This window comes from Theropithecus gelada, chromosome 12, assembly GCF_003255815.1.
Source record: "Theropithecus gelada isolate Dixy chromosome 12, Tgel_1.0, whole genome shotgun sequence".
NCBI classification, from domain to species: domain Eukaryota; kingdom Metazoa; phylum Chordata; class Mammalia; order Primates; family Cercopithecidae; genus Theropithecus; species Theropithecus gelada.
In genome coordinates, this window is record NC_037680.1 from 45,690,429 (window position 1) to 45,705,517 (window position 15,089).

Sequence of the window (15,089 nt, forward strand, 5' to 3'; positions counted from 1 at the left end):
TTGTGTTCTTATTCAATATCCTTTTCCCATCACCAATTAATTATTTAAAATTCCACGAGGGCAAGCAGTACCAGTTTCCTTACTTCATCGTATCACCCAACCTGCCTCATTATGTGTTCTGCAGTAAAAGGGAACTAAGTAACGGGGATGATGATGCCGACTTACGCCCAATCAATGGCCAAGCCATTGGGCCATCCAAGAGTAGTGTTTACTATAGGCAAGAGGTGAGATCCATCACTCCATGCTCTCATAATTTTAGCAGGACGGAACCAATCAGTGAAGAATAGATACCTAGAAAAAGCAGTAGTAAGTCAAGGCTGTTAACACTGGACAAACTACACGACTTCCAGAGATTTAGAACAAACAGAGATTCTCCAGATACTGCAATTAATTTCATTTTCTTTATATGCTATCGAGCTTAACATATTTAGTGTATAACTGACATAATTGTCAGTTAAAATTTAGTTGTCAACATGTAACCAAAGTCACAAATACAAATGGCATTTAAATGGGTGTTGAGAGAAGAGAACCACTGTCTTAGATTTTAGTAACTAAAACTATTGTCACCCAACTTATTCTCTAACAAGACACAATTCAGGTTACCTATTAATATTCCATGTTGTTAAAATAAAGTAATAAACAACAAGCAGAGCAAGAAAACAGATTTCAATCTCTTTCTCTCTGGATTAAACATTCAGGATCTTCTAGTCATTCTTGCATAAGAAATTGATACATTTGCAGGAAACCATTCATCTCAGATGAAGAAAGCATCCAAATCAATGCAACGCAAACAGTATCTGACCCAAGGCATTTTTTCAATATTCTAAAGAGTGGGAAAAAGACAAGTCTAGAGGCAAAAAAAAACAAAAAAACAAAAAAAAAAAAACCACCTTTTTCTCTTTTATGATATCCAGAGGAATCAAAATTAGTCTTTTCCAAAATGTAACTTTCTGAAATGCAACTACTTCATATCATTTTAAACAAGAGTCATCAGGAAAGGAACTCAACAGTTTTTCAAAACCAAAGGCCAACAGTTTGAGTTAAGACAAATCCATTTAAAAAATCAACTGTTTAACTTGCTATAGGGCAATGAAATTTCTTATCAATAATAACATCAGTTTTGAAATGTGTCTCTTTTATTATCTTACAGAGAGAAAATTAAAGCAGACACTCTAGATGCAGCAAACAGACTTTTTTTAGGCACACAGGCATTCCAGTCAGACAGGTCTGGAATTTGAATACTGACTGTTGCCTAATAGCTGCGGGCTCTTTCACAAGTCACTTTATCTCACTGGGTCTTAGATTCATTCTCTCTAAAATGGGTATTTACACATACCTCCTTCACAAACTAGCTTTGGGATCTGATGAGATTATATACCTAATGGAAGCACAGGGATGGATGTTCCCTGGGTAATCAGGCGTTAGTGAATTACCGGCCATCTTTTTTATCATTCCACTCATATACAACACATAGCTCAGATTTGTTCTAAATAAACACAGTAGCTGTTAAACATCTGTAAATAAGAAAGGTAAGAACCAAAAAGGAATACTGTGAAGTCTTCTGTCTTTCCTTGTTTGGCACCACCAATTATAGAATGGTAAAACATGAAACTCTGTGGTCTGAAAAACTTTTTATTCTGAAAACTACTGAATGATTAAGCAAGTTTTGCTAAGCTTATATCAATATATTAAAGCAGGGAAAGAATTTGGATCTTTCCTGTCAATTTTGTTGCCTATTCACTCCTTCGCTACTGAATCTCTATCACATTGTTTGGTCCTCTGCAGCTGTGAAAAAAACTACACTTCAGTGAAGACTGGGAAAGTCCAAAGTTAAAAGAAATGTTTTGGGTTTAAAAACAATTTTTTTACTCCCACAAAATAAAGTTTTTTGAAGGAAAAAAGAAATAAAATTTAAGGTGATTTCAACTTATGCGGTTCAATCTTATATTTGCTGAACTTACCAAATTCCTAGGGCATCACTTTTCAATGACTGTAAAAGACATACAGTTTCAAGCTCTTAGGAAAACATGAACACACTTACCCGGCAAAAGGATGAACTACCACTGATCGGGGGTTATTTAAATACTGAACTACTGTGCGTCTCATTTTATCAGCTAGCCTCATGACACTGATACTTTTGTAATGAGAGTCTGTCCAATAGAGATTCTTCGAAATCCAATCGAAAGCCAAACTTTCAACGTTTTCCACCCTGTTAGCTGCGAGAATTTCTCTTCCTATAAGTTAAAATATGGACATGTTTTAAACTAAGTATATTTTGTAAGATATCAATTTTCCTACTAATGCATGTTGAAATTTTGTGTCAGAGTTGGAGCATATTTCAGGAACACATGTGGAATTCTTTTTAAAAAAAAAACTCTGTAAGCTGCTGAGCAGTAACATGAGATAAACTTAGAATCTATCCATTCCTCAAACTTTGGATCTCAAAGAGTAGATATGATACTGACAAACAGAACCAGGAATGGTATGGCCTGGATTTACTCCCATGTGCAACCTTCCAGAAAAAAATTTCTCACTGCAGAATATCTGAAGAAGAGATACCTGAGTTCACCTACTACCATCCGGAGACGGCTCTGATAAGCTGACACCACCAGGTACGACCTGAGGGTAACCTTGAGGTATCACCGCCCAACCCTCTCATCAACAGTCTTCCACAGTCACAAAGTTGCCAAGTTTGGAAAAGACCAGCAGAGATACCAGAAAGGAAATCAGAACTGATTTAAAAAAAAAAAAAAAAAAAAAAAAAACACTTTCCTCTTTATGGAGTTGTTACGCCTTCTTTTCCCCTCTTTTTTCTTTTTCTCACTAAAGAAAATCTGAATCAGAATAAACAGCCATACCTCTTTCTTTTGTGGTAGGAAGAAAAAAAAAATCTTACTACTTTTTCTCTTCATTTATTCAGCAAATTGTGAAAAGAACGTTCTCTGTGTGATAGACAACCAACTATATATTTAGAAAACACAGTATTGCTAATACTGTTAATAATTACAGCTTAGATTAAATGAGCACTTACTAGGAGGCAGAAACTGGACCAAGTACTCTACATGGATTCATCCATCCTCACAGCCACTCAATCAAATAGACATTAGTATCGCTCCTATTCTACAGACGAGGGAACCAAGTCAAAGAGAAGTTAAGCATCTGGAAAGAAGTGTGGACACCACCCTCAAGGTAATTCATAGTGAGGTGGTGAAAGTGGAGGAGGCAACTAGGCCAAGAGACAAAAATAAGGGTAATGGGTGCTGAGATGGAGAGATGCATAGGATGGTCTGAGAGCACAGATTCCTAATGGACCACATGGCAAAACGGAGGTCTGGGGTGGTTGACAGAGACAGAGACTGAACACTCCACATGTTCTAGGAGTGTGGCTGGACGTTAATGAGTTAATGATAGAGGCTAAAGGAGACGGAAATGTTCATGATGACCACCAGGTGGGGATGGGGCACTAAGGAAGGGGTGAGTGGTCATGTCCTTCCTCTAAGGCATGTGAGAAGTTGGATGAGGCATCTACTTAGACACGTTGGTTTAGAGGTGATTGTAGGATATCCAGGTGACGTATCCAAAAGGCAGCTGGCACTATGGGTCTGAACCTCAGACAGAGAACTTGCATAGAGGTTTTTATCATGACCTACAGAAAAGTTTGCTTGATCTTTCCCTCATTCCCCAGGTTGGGAGGAAAAACACTCAGTAAATGCACTCTTATAAAAGTCTCCCCACAATTATTTACAGTTGCTACATAGATAGTAATCAAAGGCATGAAAGGTGTGAAATTATTCAGAGAAAGGAGGACCAATGTTGAACAACAGATTTACAGTTTTTTATAGAACAGGCAAAAAAGAAAAGATCTCCAGGGTACACTAGAAAAAAAAAATGATCAAGAAATAGAAGGAAATCCAGGAGTATGCTGTCATGGAAGAAAGAATTGTTGAGAGAAGATGGCCGAAGTACCAAATACAGAACTGAAAGGCATTATTTAATTTAGCAAGAAAGAGACTAGAGGTGACCAGGATGAGAGGGGTTTCAGCCACCTGGGGGGCAGATTGCGAGAGGTGAGTAATCAGTGAGAAATGTGGAAGAGGGGATAGTAAAGTGCAAATCAATCTTTCAAGAAACTTGACCATGAAATGCAGAGAAGGACTTATCACTAAAGAGGAACATGGAGTGAAGGGTAAGTTGCGTATTTTTTTAGGATAGGAGAAACTTGAGCATATCTGATGATAGGGAAGTCAGTAGAAAAAGAGAATTTGGAAAAGAGAAGGTATCATTGATGGAGGGAGTTTTCCTGAGGGCTTCATTCAGCTAATCCTGACTTTTAATATGATTTCCTTTTATTTTTCCTTTTCTTTAGAGACAGGTCTTACCTAGGCTACAGTGCAGTGGCACAATCATAGCTCACTGCAGCCTCCAACTCGTTACCTCAAGTGATCCTCCCAAGTATCTGGCACTACACCACACCACCACCACATTGGTTAATTTGATTTCTGACTCATTTCCTGAATATACTGTGTACTCATTCAAGAAAAAAAAAAAAAAGAACAATGTAATGCCTCCCTCACCAAAGCTTACAGAGTCAGCATACCACTGATGATGAAGAATATTTTAAAAGATTGCTCAGCATATGGACTTGAAGTTTACCAAAAATACAATGAGAATTCCAGATCAACAAAGCAGAAGGAAGCTGACCTGTGGAGGTGCCTATGGGAGACCTGACCTGCGTGCAGCTGAGAAACCCAATACTACCTTTTGCTGAGCACTAAGCTCAATTGCAGTTCTCCAAGCTCAATTGCAGTTCTCCAAGCTCAGTAGGCCTGATTCTAAGTCCTCAAAAAAGATAATTTCTGGTTCAAAATAGCAGATTGACAAACCAAACATGTTTATCTCCTCTTTCTACCAAACGCTACTTAAAAGACAGTAAAATAATAGCAGATGAGCAATTCCAACAAATATTTTAAAAGTAAGGTATTGGAGGAGTGATAACTCAATCAAGAAGGGGAAAATGCTACAAACTAAGTGTCAACAGAAGACAGACACACACCCACATATGCAGAAGCCTCAGTGCACTCACACTCAGAGGCACCAGGTCCTAAGAAAGACAGGGGCAAGGAACTAAGGGGCTCAGATAAAGTCAGGAAAAGGAGCAATCCAATGCCTAGGTCCCTCCCAGATCCTGAGTGTCACGCCACTCCTCTATCTCCTCTAATGGACCACAGATTTTCTTTTCTGGAGGAGCTGAAGCAGAATGGCTATGGGTTCAGAGCACAGTCTTCAATGGAGAACTGAGACGGACGTGGAACTGAGTACAGGAGGATTATAGGAATACTGAAAGGGTGCCCTCAGCTCCCTTTCCTCTGCCCACTCCCAGAACAGACCACCATTTCCCCATATCTTCCCCTTACCCCAAGAAGGAGAATGAAAGCATCTATGAAGGAGAAATTAATCACCCCCAGAACAGACCACCATCTCCCCACATCTTCCCCTTACCCCAAGAAGGAGAATGGAGGCATCTATGAAGGAGAAATTGATCATCTCCAGAAAAGACTCACTAATGCTGCCTTGGGGAGCAGTCTGGTAACCAAGCCACCTCCCTGTCTGAAGCTCACCGGCTGACAAGGCCTATCCACATGTACAGACTTTCAGGTCAGGTTTTATAACCTCACCCTAAATACCAAACTAGCAACTCAGACATTTGGAGAAAGCTTCCGTCACAAAGAAGAAAGGTGAAAAGAAATCAAAAGGAAAAGGAATCCAGAGAAAATGGAAACAGAGGAAGATTAATTTTTAATGTCATATCCATATCCATATCAAGGTCATATCCACAGAAATGGTACTCAGAATGGCACTGGACTCAACGCTAGATATTAGAGGTCACTGGAGCAATGTTTTCAAATTCCAGATTTAATTTAACTTGCAACCTGTACCCAGCCAAACAGTCAAAAGGAGAGCAAAATAAAACGCTCACAGACATTCAAAGACTCAAAATATATGCCACCTACTTATGCTTCTCAGGAAGCTATTATATAACATGTTTCAGCAAAATGAGGAAATAAATCTAGAAAAAGAAATAAATGGCCTGCCACAAACAGAAGGTCCAGCACAGGGGAGTGGCAAAGAGAAGTCAGAAGATAAGGGCCGTGCACCAGGCCAGAGAAAACAAGTCTCAACCAGAACACAGTATAGGGGTCTCAGAAGGAAAAAAAAATTATAGGCTGTTTTCTGTCTTTGTACAGGCATTTCATAGAGCTATCGGAGCCTTTGGGGAAAATGCATGATTGTTGTATTTTAAAACTAAGCAAATGAAGATATGGCCATTGTCAAAAATTGTCAAGAAATGTCATCCTAGAATTGGCTGAGCAGTGAACAATATTTATATTCATATTATGTTAATAATATAAACACACATTATTAATGTAACCAAAAGTATAATCTAGCTTTTTAAGGAGAATGGGGGGAGGGAACTGAGAAGCTGGGACAGAAGAATGATGTAAGAAAGCAAAATGCTCACCTAGAACAAGGAAGTAAATACCAAAAATGATAAATCAAGAAATAGAAGTGTAAACAAAGCATTTAGAAACATGGAGACAAACAAAAGAAGAAACAGTCAAAAGAAATGTTCCCTCCCCAGAGCAGGTCTGGATTGGGGACAGGGTAGGGTGGGCAATATGGCTTTATATTGAGAACAGATACAATGGTATCCAACATTTACTGAATATTTACTATTTTCTAGCCATTACTCTAGGTGTTTACATGTATTAGCCAAAAATTCTCTCAACAACATTATGAGCAATATATGACTTGCATATTTTCCAGATTAAAAAATTGAGGCATAAGGAAATTGAGTAACTTGCCCAAGGTTACAAAGCTAGGAAATGTGGGAAGCTGGAATTCGGAAGTAGGCAGCATAGCTCCTAAGCTGGCCCTCTTAGTTGGTATGTTATATTGCTTACAAATTTTATTACTAATACAAGCTGAACCATTGGCATTTACATAGTCTAGCATTCCTGAAGACATGTCTTCCCCTTTAATCAATCTGGCTACTTGAGTGTGAAAAACAGCTTCTAGTCAATTAATCTGTTAATGGCTCTCATATACTTGACATTCCTTTTTTGTTAATATTGGTCATTGTTAAAATACACACACATTCATAACTCTTTTTTTTTTCGAGATAGGGTTGCACTCTGTTGCCCAAGCTGGAGTGCAATGGTATGGTCATAGTTCACTGCAGCCTGGAGCTCCTGGGCTCAAACAATCCTTCCATTGCAGCCTCCCAAGTAGTGGGGACTACAGGTGCATACCACCATGCCTGGCTAATTTTTTTCTTTTTTTGGTACAAGTGGAATCTCACTATGTTGCCAGGCTGGTGTCAAACTCAAGCAATCCTCCCATCTCTGTTCCCAAAAATAACTTGTTTCTAAAATAAAGGAAAGGTGTTTGTTTTACCTTAATCCATAAAAAAGCAATAAATTTATTTTCTCAATCTAAAACTATTTAGGAGGCTTAGTAAAGACTCTGCTTAAAAATTAGATACCGAGTTTTAATTATCAAGTTATAAGTATCATTGCAATAAAAAGGCAAAACATGCACACACACACAGAGAAACGTTTCTCACCTGTGCCATCAATCTTTTGTTTAAAAATCATGTGTTTTGACATATCTGAAAAAAAGATAGTGCTGTCCTGGGCATCAAAATCAATCCCAACAAAGAAAGAAGGATTCCCCGAAACTGGAACCATGACATCTTCCTGGGTAGACAAGGTGAACGGGATCCCACGAATAGCAACTTGGGATGAAAAAATGAGGAAATTCTGAACAGCTGTAGGAAGAAGAACACAGCACAGTCAGCCACAGCATGGTTCTTTCCCCTCCTCCCAAATTCCAAATAAATGTATCCACAGAGCAAACTTTAAATTATAAAATATAATTCTGAAATAAATGTAAAAATAAATTTTTGGAAAGCATAGTTAGAAATAATAGAGGGAAGAAAAAAGATAAGCATCTATGAGGGTGATACAAGTATTAGAATCTTCCTTCTTCCTAAGAAATGTATCCTTAACATTTATTTATATGAAAAATGATATCCATATGCTTAATTTATAAAATAATATTAGCTGAACTCTATAATAATTCCATAATAATCCTCAAGTTGGATTAACTTCTGCATAGAGATCTACACCAAGAACCTTACTGTAGATACCAAGATAATTAACAGCAATCAGGAATATAAGGATATAAGGGAGTGAAAGCAGGGAAGGAAGGGGAGAGATAAAGGAAATAGGTAAGAAGTAGTAATGTTTAAAATCAAATAGGAGATTGTGACAGTATGTCAGGGAATCAAGAAGATGAAGGAGGTATGCCCAAGACGAAGATAAAAATTGCAGAAATGAAATTTAAAAGCAAAATTATTAGACAATGCACTATTGATATAATAGTTAGAAATACATGGTATTTTTTAAATGAGAGTGATTTTTCTGAATCTAAAACTACCTAAGAAGTTAACAAATTTGTCTGGTTAGAATAAAAGAATTTATATACTATGCTAGAAACAGCAACATCTGGAGAGCAAGAATTTGTCACAGGCACAGAAAGGAGAATTGTACGAGTGAAAATAAGAAAAACAAATATTACCGGAGTGCATTTCATCATTAGCTAGGGCCCAGGCAATGGCTTAAGTATGAATAGATGTATAAGAAACCAAAGAGGAAGAAAGGAAACCTTCAAGGTAAGAATGAAATCAGGAACATGGAGGCAGATACAAGAAAGTTTGAACTGAAAGATGAAAACCTGTGTGAGAAACTGAGCTACCCCAATGCTCAGGGGTTCACTTTGGAATACAGAGAGAGAGAGAGAAAAAAAAAAGCCAGATGGGATTCAGATGTGATTACCTGGTTGAAAGGGGCGTACATGGTGGTCTAGGAGAAGTCAAAGTGGGGAGAAGTACAACTCTTCCCATCAAAGTTAAGGCTAACATCTAAAGTGGAAAAGGTATACATGGTATAGAAAAGAGTTCAAAGTTCAACCACATGGAATTTCAAGACCATAGTTAATAGGAGAAAAAGGTTTCAGGAAACAAACAAAAAAGGAAAGGGCACCCAAGAAAACCTTAGATATGGGATTAAAACAAAATCCCAAAAGACAGAAATTTACATTTTTGAACATAGCTCTGCGTATAGTAGAAGTGGTGCCTACCAAGGAAGATGCTCTGTGGGCTACAGAAAGCTTATCCGCAGTGAAGAAGTTACACAGGGAGCTGGTCCAGTTCAAGAACAGCAGTTAGTCTAGTTACAGGTTTGGACACACATACACCTGTGCCACCTGCCAACAACGTCCAAAACAGACTTCTTACCAATGCAGTGGCGCTCATCTGTACCCAGCTGGAAGCCAAACGTGCACTTGCAACGGAAACCCAAACCATCATTATCTGTTCTGTGGCTGAGGACACAGACCTGCTCACAGCCCCCATTGTTATCTTTACACGGATTGGTCGCTGGAGGGAAAAATGCTCAGGGTTAAATTGCAATTAGAAATGTGTAATTATCCAAAACACGAAGCCACTTCTAGCCCTTTTCACCTATAGGTGAAATAGAGTAATGGATTAGCAACGTATTGAAAACATCACTACTGGTTACTACTGAATACATCCACATCTGGCTACATTAGCCCTCCCAGTATCACTGCTGCTCTCCTATCCACTCTCCAATTGATGGTGGCAAAAAAAAAGGAAAGGACTCCTTAAACTTTCTCCCCTGCCGGGCGCGGTGGCTCATGCCTGTAATCCCAGCACTTTGGGAGGCCGAGACGGGCGGATCATGAGGTCAGGAGATCGAGACCATCCTGGCTAACACGGTGAAACCCCGTCTCTACTAAAAATACAAAAAATTAGCCGAGCGCGCTGGCGGGCGCCTGTAGTCCCAGCTCCACTGGAGGCTGAGGCAGGAGAATGGCGTGAACCCGGGAGGCGGAGCTTGCAGTGAGCTGAGATCGCGCCACTGCACTCCAGCCTGGGCGATAGAGCGAGACTCCATCTCAAAAAAAAAAAAAAAAAAAAAACAAACTTTCTCCCCAATAATTATGTCAGAGTATGTCTGCTATCCTCCATGATTAGAAATAACTGCCAAAAGAAAACCCATACTTCACTGCTTTTTTGCCATTTGTAGGATATAATAAATATTACTGGACGCTTACTTTGTAAGTAAACCAACTTAATAACCAATAGCTCTAAGAGGTAAGCATTAGTCCTCCAATTTTACAGAGGAGGAAACCAAGAATCTAAACAGTTAAATAACTTGCCCAGCATTATTCAGCAGCTAAACAGCTTGACTGGGATTCAAAGCCAGATCTGATTCCAAAACCTTAAATGTCTGCAACACAAACCAGTTAATACTTCCAAAAGCCACTCTCAAAGTAGTGACCTTAGGAAGATCACTGCCACAACTAGAAATTTTATATCTGCTTTTAAAATTGTCTTCTTAGCCTTTGACTTTCTTTAAAATATTCTGTTTATCTTCTCAGGTGGATTGATTTGGTGAAACAATAGGCAGATGTCATTTTGAGCCAAATAATGAAAATAGTAATTTGAGTGATCACATTGATCATTGATCTAGTGGATCTAATGTGAGGGCAGGTGTGAGGTTAGTTGTGAGTTGAGTGTAAAAACTATTCCAAATAGATATTTCCAAAAATGTTTTCAGATAAAATATTTTTAGACAAATATATATTTTCCCAGGATGATGACACTGAAGGATATTCATCTAAATGTGTCAGTTCTAGCGGTTGGGCTTTTGTTAACTGCATTACTTTGTAGTCTTTCTTCATCCCAAATAGATCCATCACTTAACATGAGAGTTTTAAAGCAAATCTGTTTTCCTCTAAATTATTATTCACCAATATTAAACTTTCTACCAACATAATGTAGTTTATGTTTATTTTTCTTTGATCCATAAGCAAATACAGAAAAGAGCCATATACAGTCCAGATAGACGTATCAAAGCTCAAGCTATAACCTGGAAACATAAACAAAGCTTACGATAGGCCAGGTACAGTGGCTCACGCCTGTAATCCCCACACTTTGGGAAGCTGAGGCAGGAGGATCGCTTGAAGCCAAGAGTTCCAGAAAAGTCTGGCCAACATAGTGAAAACCCCATCTCAGAAAAAATAAAAAGAAAAAAAATACGTGGTAAAATAACAGAAGACTAAGCAGTGTCTGAATCAAAATATTTCTTTTTTTAAAATAAGTGACCAGCCAGAGAGACACCAAACCCAGCTGGCCTATGACAGATTAATCAGAACCAAAGAACAGGTGACATACATATGCAACAGAGAAGAAGAAAAAAATGGCTCTGACATTGCCTAAAATGGACACTTAGACATGTCATTTTCTTCTATGTGACCTGTTTCCTTAACTGTAATATTAGAAGTTTGAAATAGATGTTTTTCCCAGTAGAATGAGGATAGGTATTTTGGTTTGGTTTGTGAGCTGCTATAGCCCCAAGCATCTTTGCAGGTGCCAATAAACATCTGTTAAATAAATCTCTAAATTCCCTCTAGATTTGGCATTTAACTCTGAAATACATCAATTTCTCCAGAATGCTCCTAATCTGTAGAACCAGTTTCAGAGAGTTTAACACTCCGGGTAACCAACCCTTCATATACTTGAGAATGCCACCCAAATCACATGAGACCCCTCATTATTAACTTCCAAAGCTTTGAGAAAATCTTTCCACCAAGTCCAGTACCAAGCATGGTTACCACTGTTCTGAGGCTTACCATAGGGCTGTCTGAGGGAATGGTAAACAGTCACTCCATAGGGTCTCAGGGAAGCCTGGTAGTACACTTGTGGGTTGGTCTCTGCGAACTTGTTTGCCTTCAGCACAGCCATCTTTGTCCAATCAGTAAAGAATACCTGACCTTCAAATAAACTTATTCCAAAGGGATGAGGAATGAGGGAGCCTCCATGAACTACAGTCTTCCTGTTATAAAAGACACATATATATCATACAATTTGTTAGTTTTGCTTTATTATAATTAAAGCTGTAGTTAGTTCAATTAAATGCCTGCAAAGCTAAGTAATTTCTTGTCACAAATACGGAATAGATAGAAAAGATACATTTTAGATGTATACATATTTCCATCTACATATGATAGAAGGATTTTCATGTTGTCTCTTGGAAAAGACGCTTGAGACTTACATTTCAGTCCCAGTCAATCCTTTAGCTTGTCCTAGACTTTTTTGGAATTTACTGTTTTCCCTTTTGATCTTCATTCCTTTTAAGTTGCCCCACATCTAAAAGGCTAAGATGTGAAATAGCATGTTGAATACCATAGGTGAAAGAGTATTCCAAGACTTTGGAAGTCTGGGAAAGATACCTTCGCCAATTATTTTCCACTGCACCATTGACCATTTCCTAGCAATTAGGGAGCAGGACAGTGAGTGGTAGGATTAAAGCCTCAGCAAACGCCCAGATCTGCTCCTGACATCACTGTAAGGAGAGCAAGAAGCAATGCCACTACCACTGTTATGCATCTGCTTGATGGAACTATCAACTGATCATACTTGTAATGAAGGCCCAAAGCCACTTAACTGGGAAGAAAATAGAAGTAAAATTAGGCACTAAGCAAAGAGAGGAAATCAACAACATGACTACGTTGTTGTTGAAACAACCCCCCATGACTACGTCTCCATAAACCATGATTCAGTTAGACACATGAACAGAGTGAGGCAGAGGATGGTTGATATGGGAAAACTCTTATTTTCTTTATTTTGGCGTAATACAAAGACCTCAGAGAAAAATATTAGCATACCCTGATAACTAAAAAGGACAATAGAGCTCTAAGAAAAGACTTGAAGATATTAAAGCTGGGAAACACACTAACGGGGAGTAAACAAAGAAACCTAAGGTGGCAGGTTAGTGCACACTTTGAAACATTGCACAATGACACGGTACATTAAGATTAGAGAATAGTTTCTTTTTCAGTTAGCAGATTCCAGAACCGTGAATGCCACCTGCTGGCAAAGTGAGAGGCAATGACTTTATAATTTCAGCTGTACTTGTGAGCTTTAATATTTCTTTGATGTTTCTTCACAGCCAGCAAACCACTCAAATCTTTTCGAAACTCCATTGATTTTTATCTTTTATGCTTTACTTTTTTTTACTTTAGCAAAAGTTAGACTATATAATGTAATGCTAAAACATCCCAAAGAGAAAAAATTTAGGCAATTTCACAATTATTTTATGTGACTTATTGGGTTAGCTAATTTTTACATAAAATGTATTCATATTCTCCTTATGGAAGCCAGTTTCAGTGATAGGAAGTCACCACATTAATACCCAATCACTTCATTTAACGAAGCAGAGATTGTTCTAAGGATATATAATCCAGTGGCAAACTGTGATATTATCCTTACAAAATGGAAACCTAAGAGGAAACAAAACTATAATATTGCTTTCGTTGAGAAAACATAAAATCAAGTCATTGGGAAAAATTAAATTAACCAGCCTATTTGCTGAATCCACCCAAGAATAATATTTTGGGTCAAAATTTGAAGAACATGTTTTACCCAATTTTTGAAAATACCAAAAGGAGAGGATCTAAAATAGTTTTTTTACATTAAGTTATAGTTAGCTCTAATCAGAGTACAAAGACGAAAAAAAATGTGCCATATTCAGCCAGGTGTAGTGGCTCATGTCTGTAATCCCAACACTTTGGGAGGCCGAGGTGTGCGAATCACTTGAGGTTAGGAGTTTGGGACCAGCCTGGGAAATGTGGTGAAATGTTATCTCTGCTAAAAATACAAAAATTAGCCAGGCATGGTGGTGTATGCTTGTAATCCTAGCTACTGGGGAGGCTGAGGCAGGAGAATCACTTGAACTTGGGAGGCGGAGATTGCAGTGAACTGAGATCGCATCACTGCACTCCAGCCTGGGTGACAGAGTGAGACTCCATCTCAAAAAAAAAAAAAAAAAAAGCCATATTCTGCATTCAAATATTGCCGTTTAGGTATCTTTGTACACCAGGTAAAAGTACAATACAAAGAATTTCTCCTTGAAATTTGAAATATATAAGAGCAGAGTAAAATCCAATTAATTCCCAGTAGGCAACATCGAATACCTAATAAAACATGCATTTATTGGGGGAAAGTTAGAAAATTAAAAAGGAAAGTAATCTTGAGAAACAAAGCGCAAATGAACTCTGGAGTAAATGAAAATAATGTGCATCATCTGGGACTAGGCGAGTAGTTGAAGAGGAGAAATCAAAGAACAAACGCTGGAGGTTATAGTTAATGAGGGTTTACCTCTTGCGTTATAGGACACAAGAAAAGTTAACAAAACAGAGCAAGTCACTTCATGCAAATATCAGTACAAAGGTCATTAAAGCTATCATGTCAACCAACAAAGCAATATTTTCATTCTGGTACTTTGATGTTTCTCTCTAGCCATTTTATGCACTTTCCCCACAACTTATAAAACCATAAAGCCATACAAAATACTTCTTACCTTTGAATTCCATCGTAAGTTACAGTTTCAATGTAATCAAACCGAGAGTCAACCCAGTAAACACGCTTCGATATCATATCCAGAGTTACCCCAGCAGGCCATCCCAGCTTTGTTTTCACCAAGTCTTTACGGTTGCTGCCATCCATGAATGCCCTTTCCAACTTAGGTTCCCCAGAAAGGCTCTCCCAATCTGAGAAAAATAAATAACTACAAAAGAAAAACAGAAGATGAAAGAATCTGGTATTTTACAAGTTTACCTGGGAATTTTTTTTAATAGTGTATTTGGATCAATGGAAATTTTATCCAGCTGATTAGAGAACCACAGTATAAAGCAACAGGGAAATTAAGTATTTTAAAGAGAGAGAGAGAGAGAGAGACAGAGAGAGACTGTGGGGGTCAATCAGGAGAGTCAACAGTTCCAAATAGCAACTACTATGATGCACTAATATGGTAGTCTAAAAGTTCATATTCAGCCAGCCAGGCACAGCAGTTCATGCCTGTGGTGCCAGCACTTTGGGAGGCCAAGGCACAAGGATTGCTTGAGGCCCATATTTCGAGACCAGCCTGGGCAACATGGCAAGA

At 38.3% G+C, this 15,089-nt stretch overlaps 1 protein-coding gene across 1 annotated transcript in view; it reads right to left on the reverse strand.

Annotated features, from left to right (window-relative positions):
• Positions 1-15,089, reverse strand: part of LRP2 (LDL receptor related protein 2) — a 214,089-nt gene that overhangs the window by 120,442 nt on the left and 78,558 nt on the right. Inside the window, exons 13-18 of the mRNA XM_025404400.1 lie at positions 14,508-14,714; positions 11,779-11,981; positions 9,359-9,499; positions 7,625-7,828; positions 2,042-2,234; positions 166-291 (exon numbers count right to left, since the gene is read on the reverse strand). Coding sequence (XP_025260185.1) covers positions 166-291; positions 2,042-2,234; positions 7,625-7,828; positions 9,359-9,499; positions 11,779-11,981; positions 14,508-14,714 — 1,074 coding nt within the window. The remainder of the gene's footprint in view (positions 1-165; positions 292-2,041; positions 2,235-7,624; positions 7,829-9,358; positions 9,500-11,778; positions 11,982-14,507; positions 14,715-15,089) is intronic.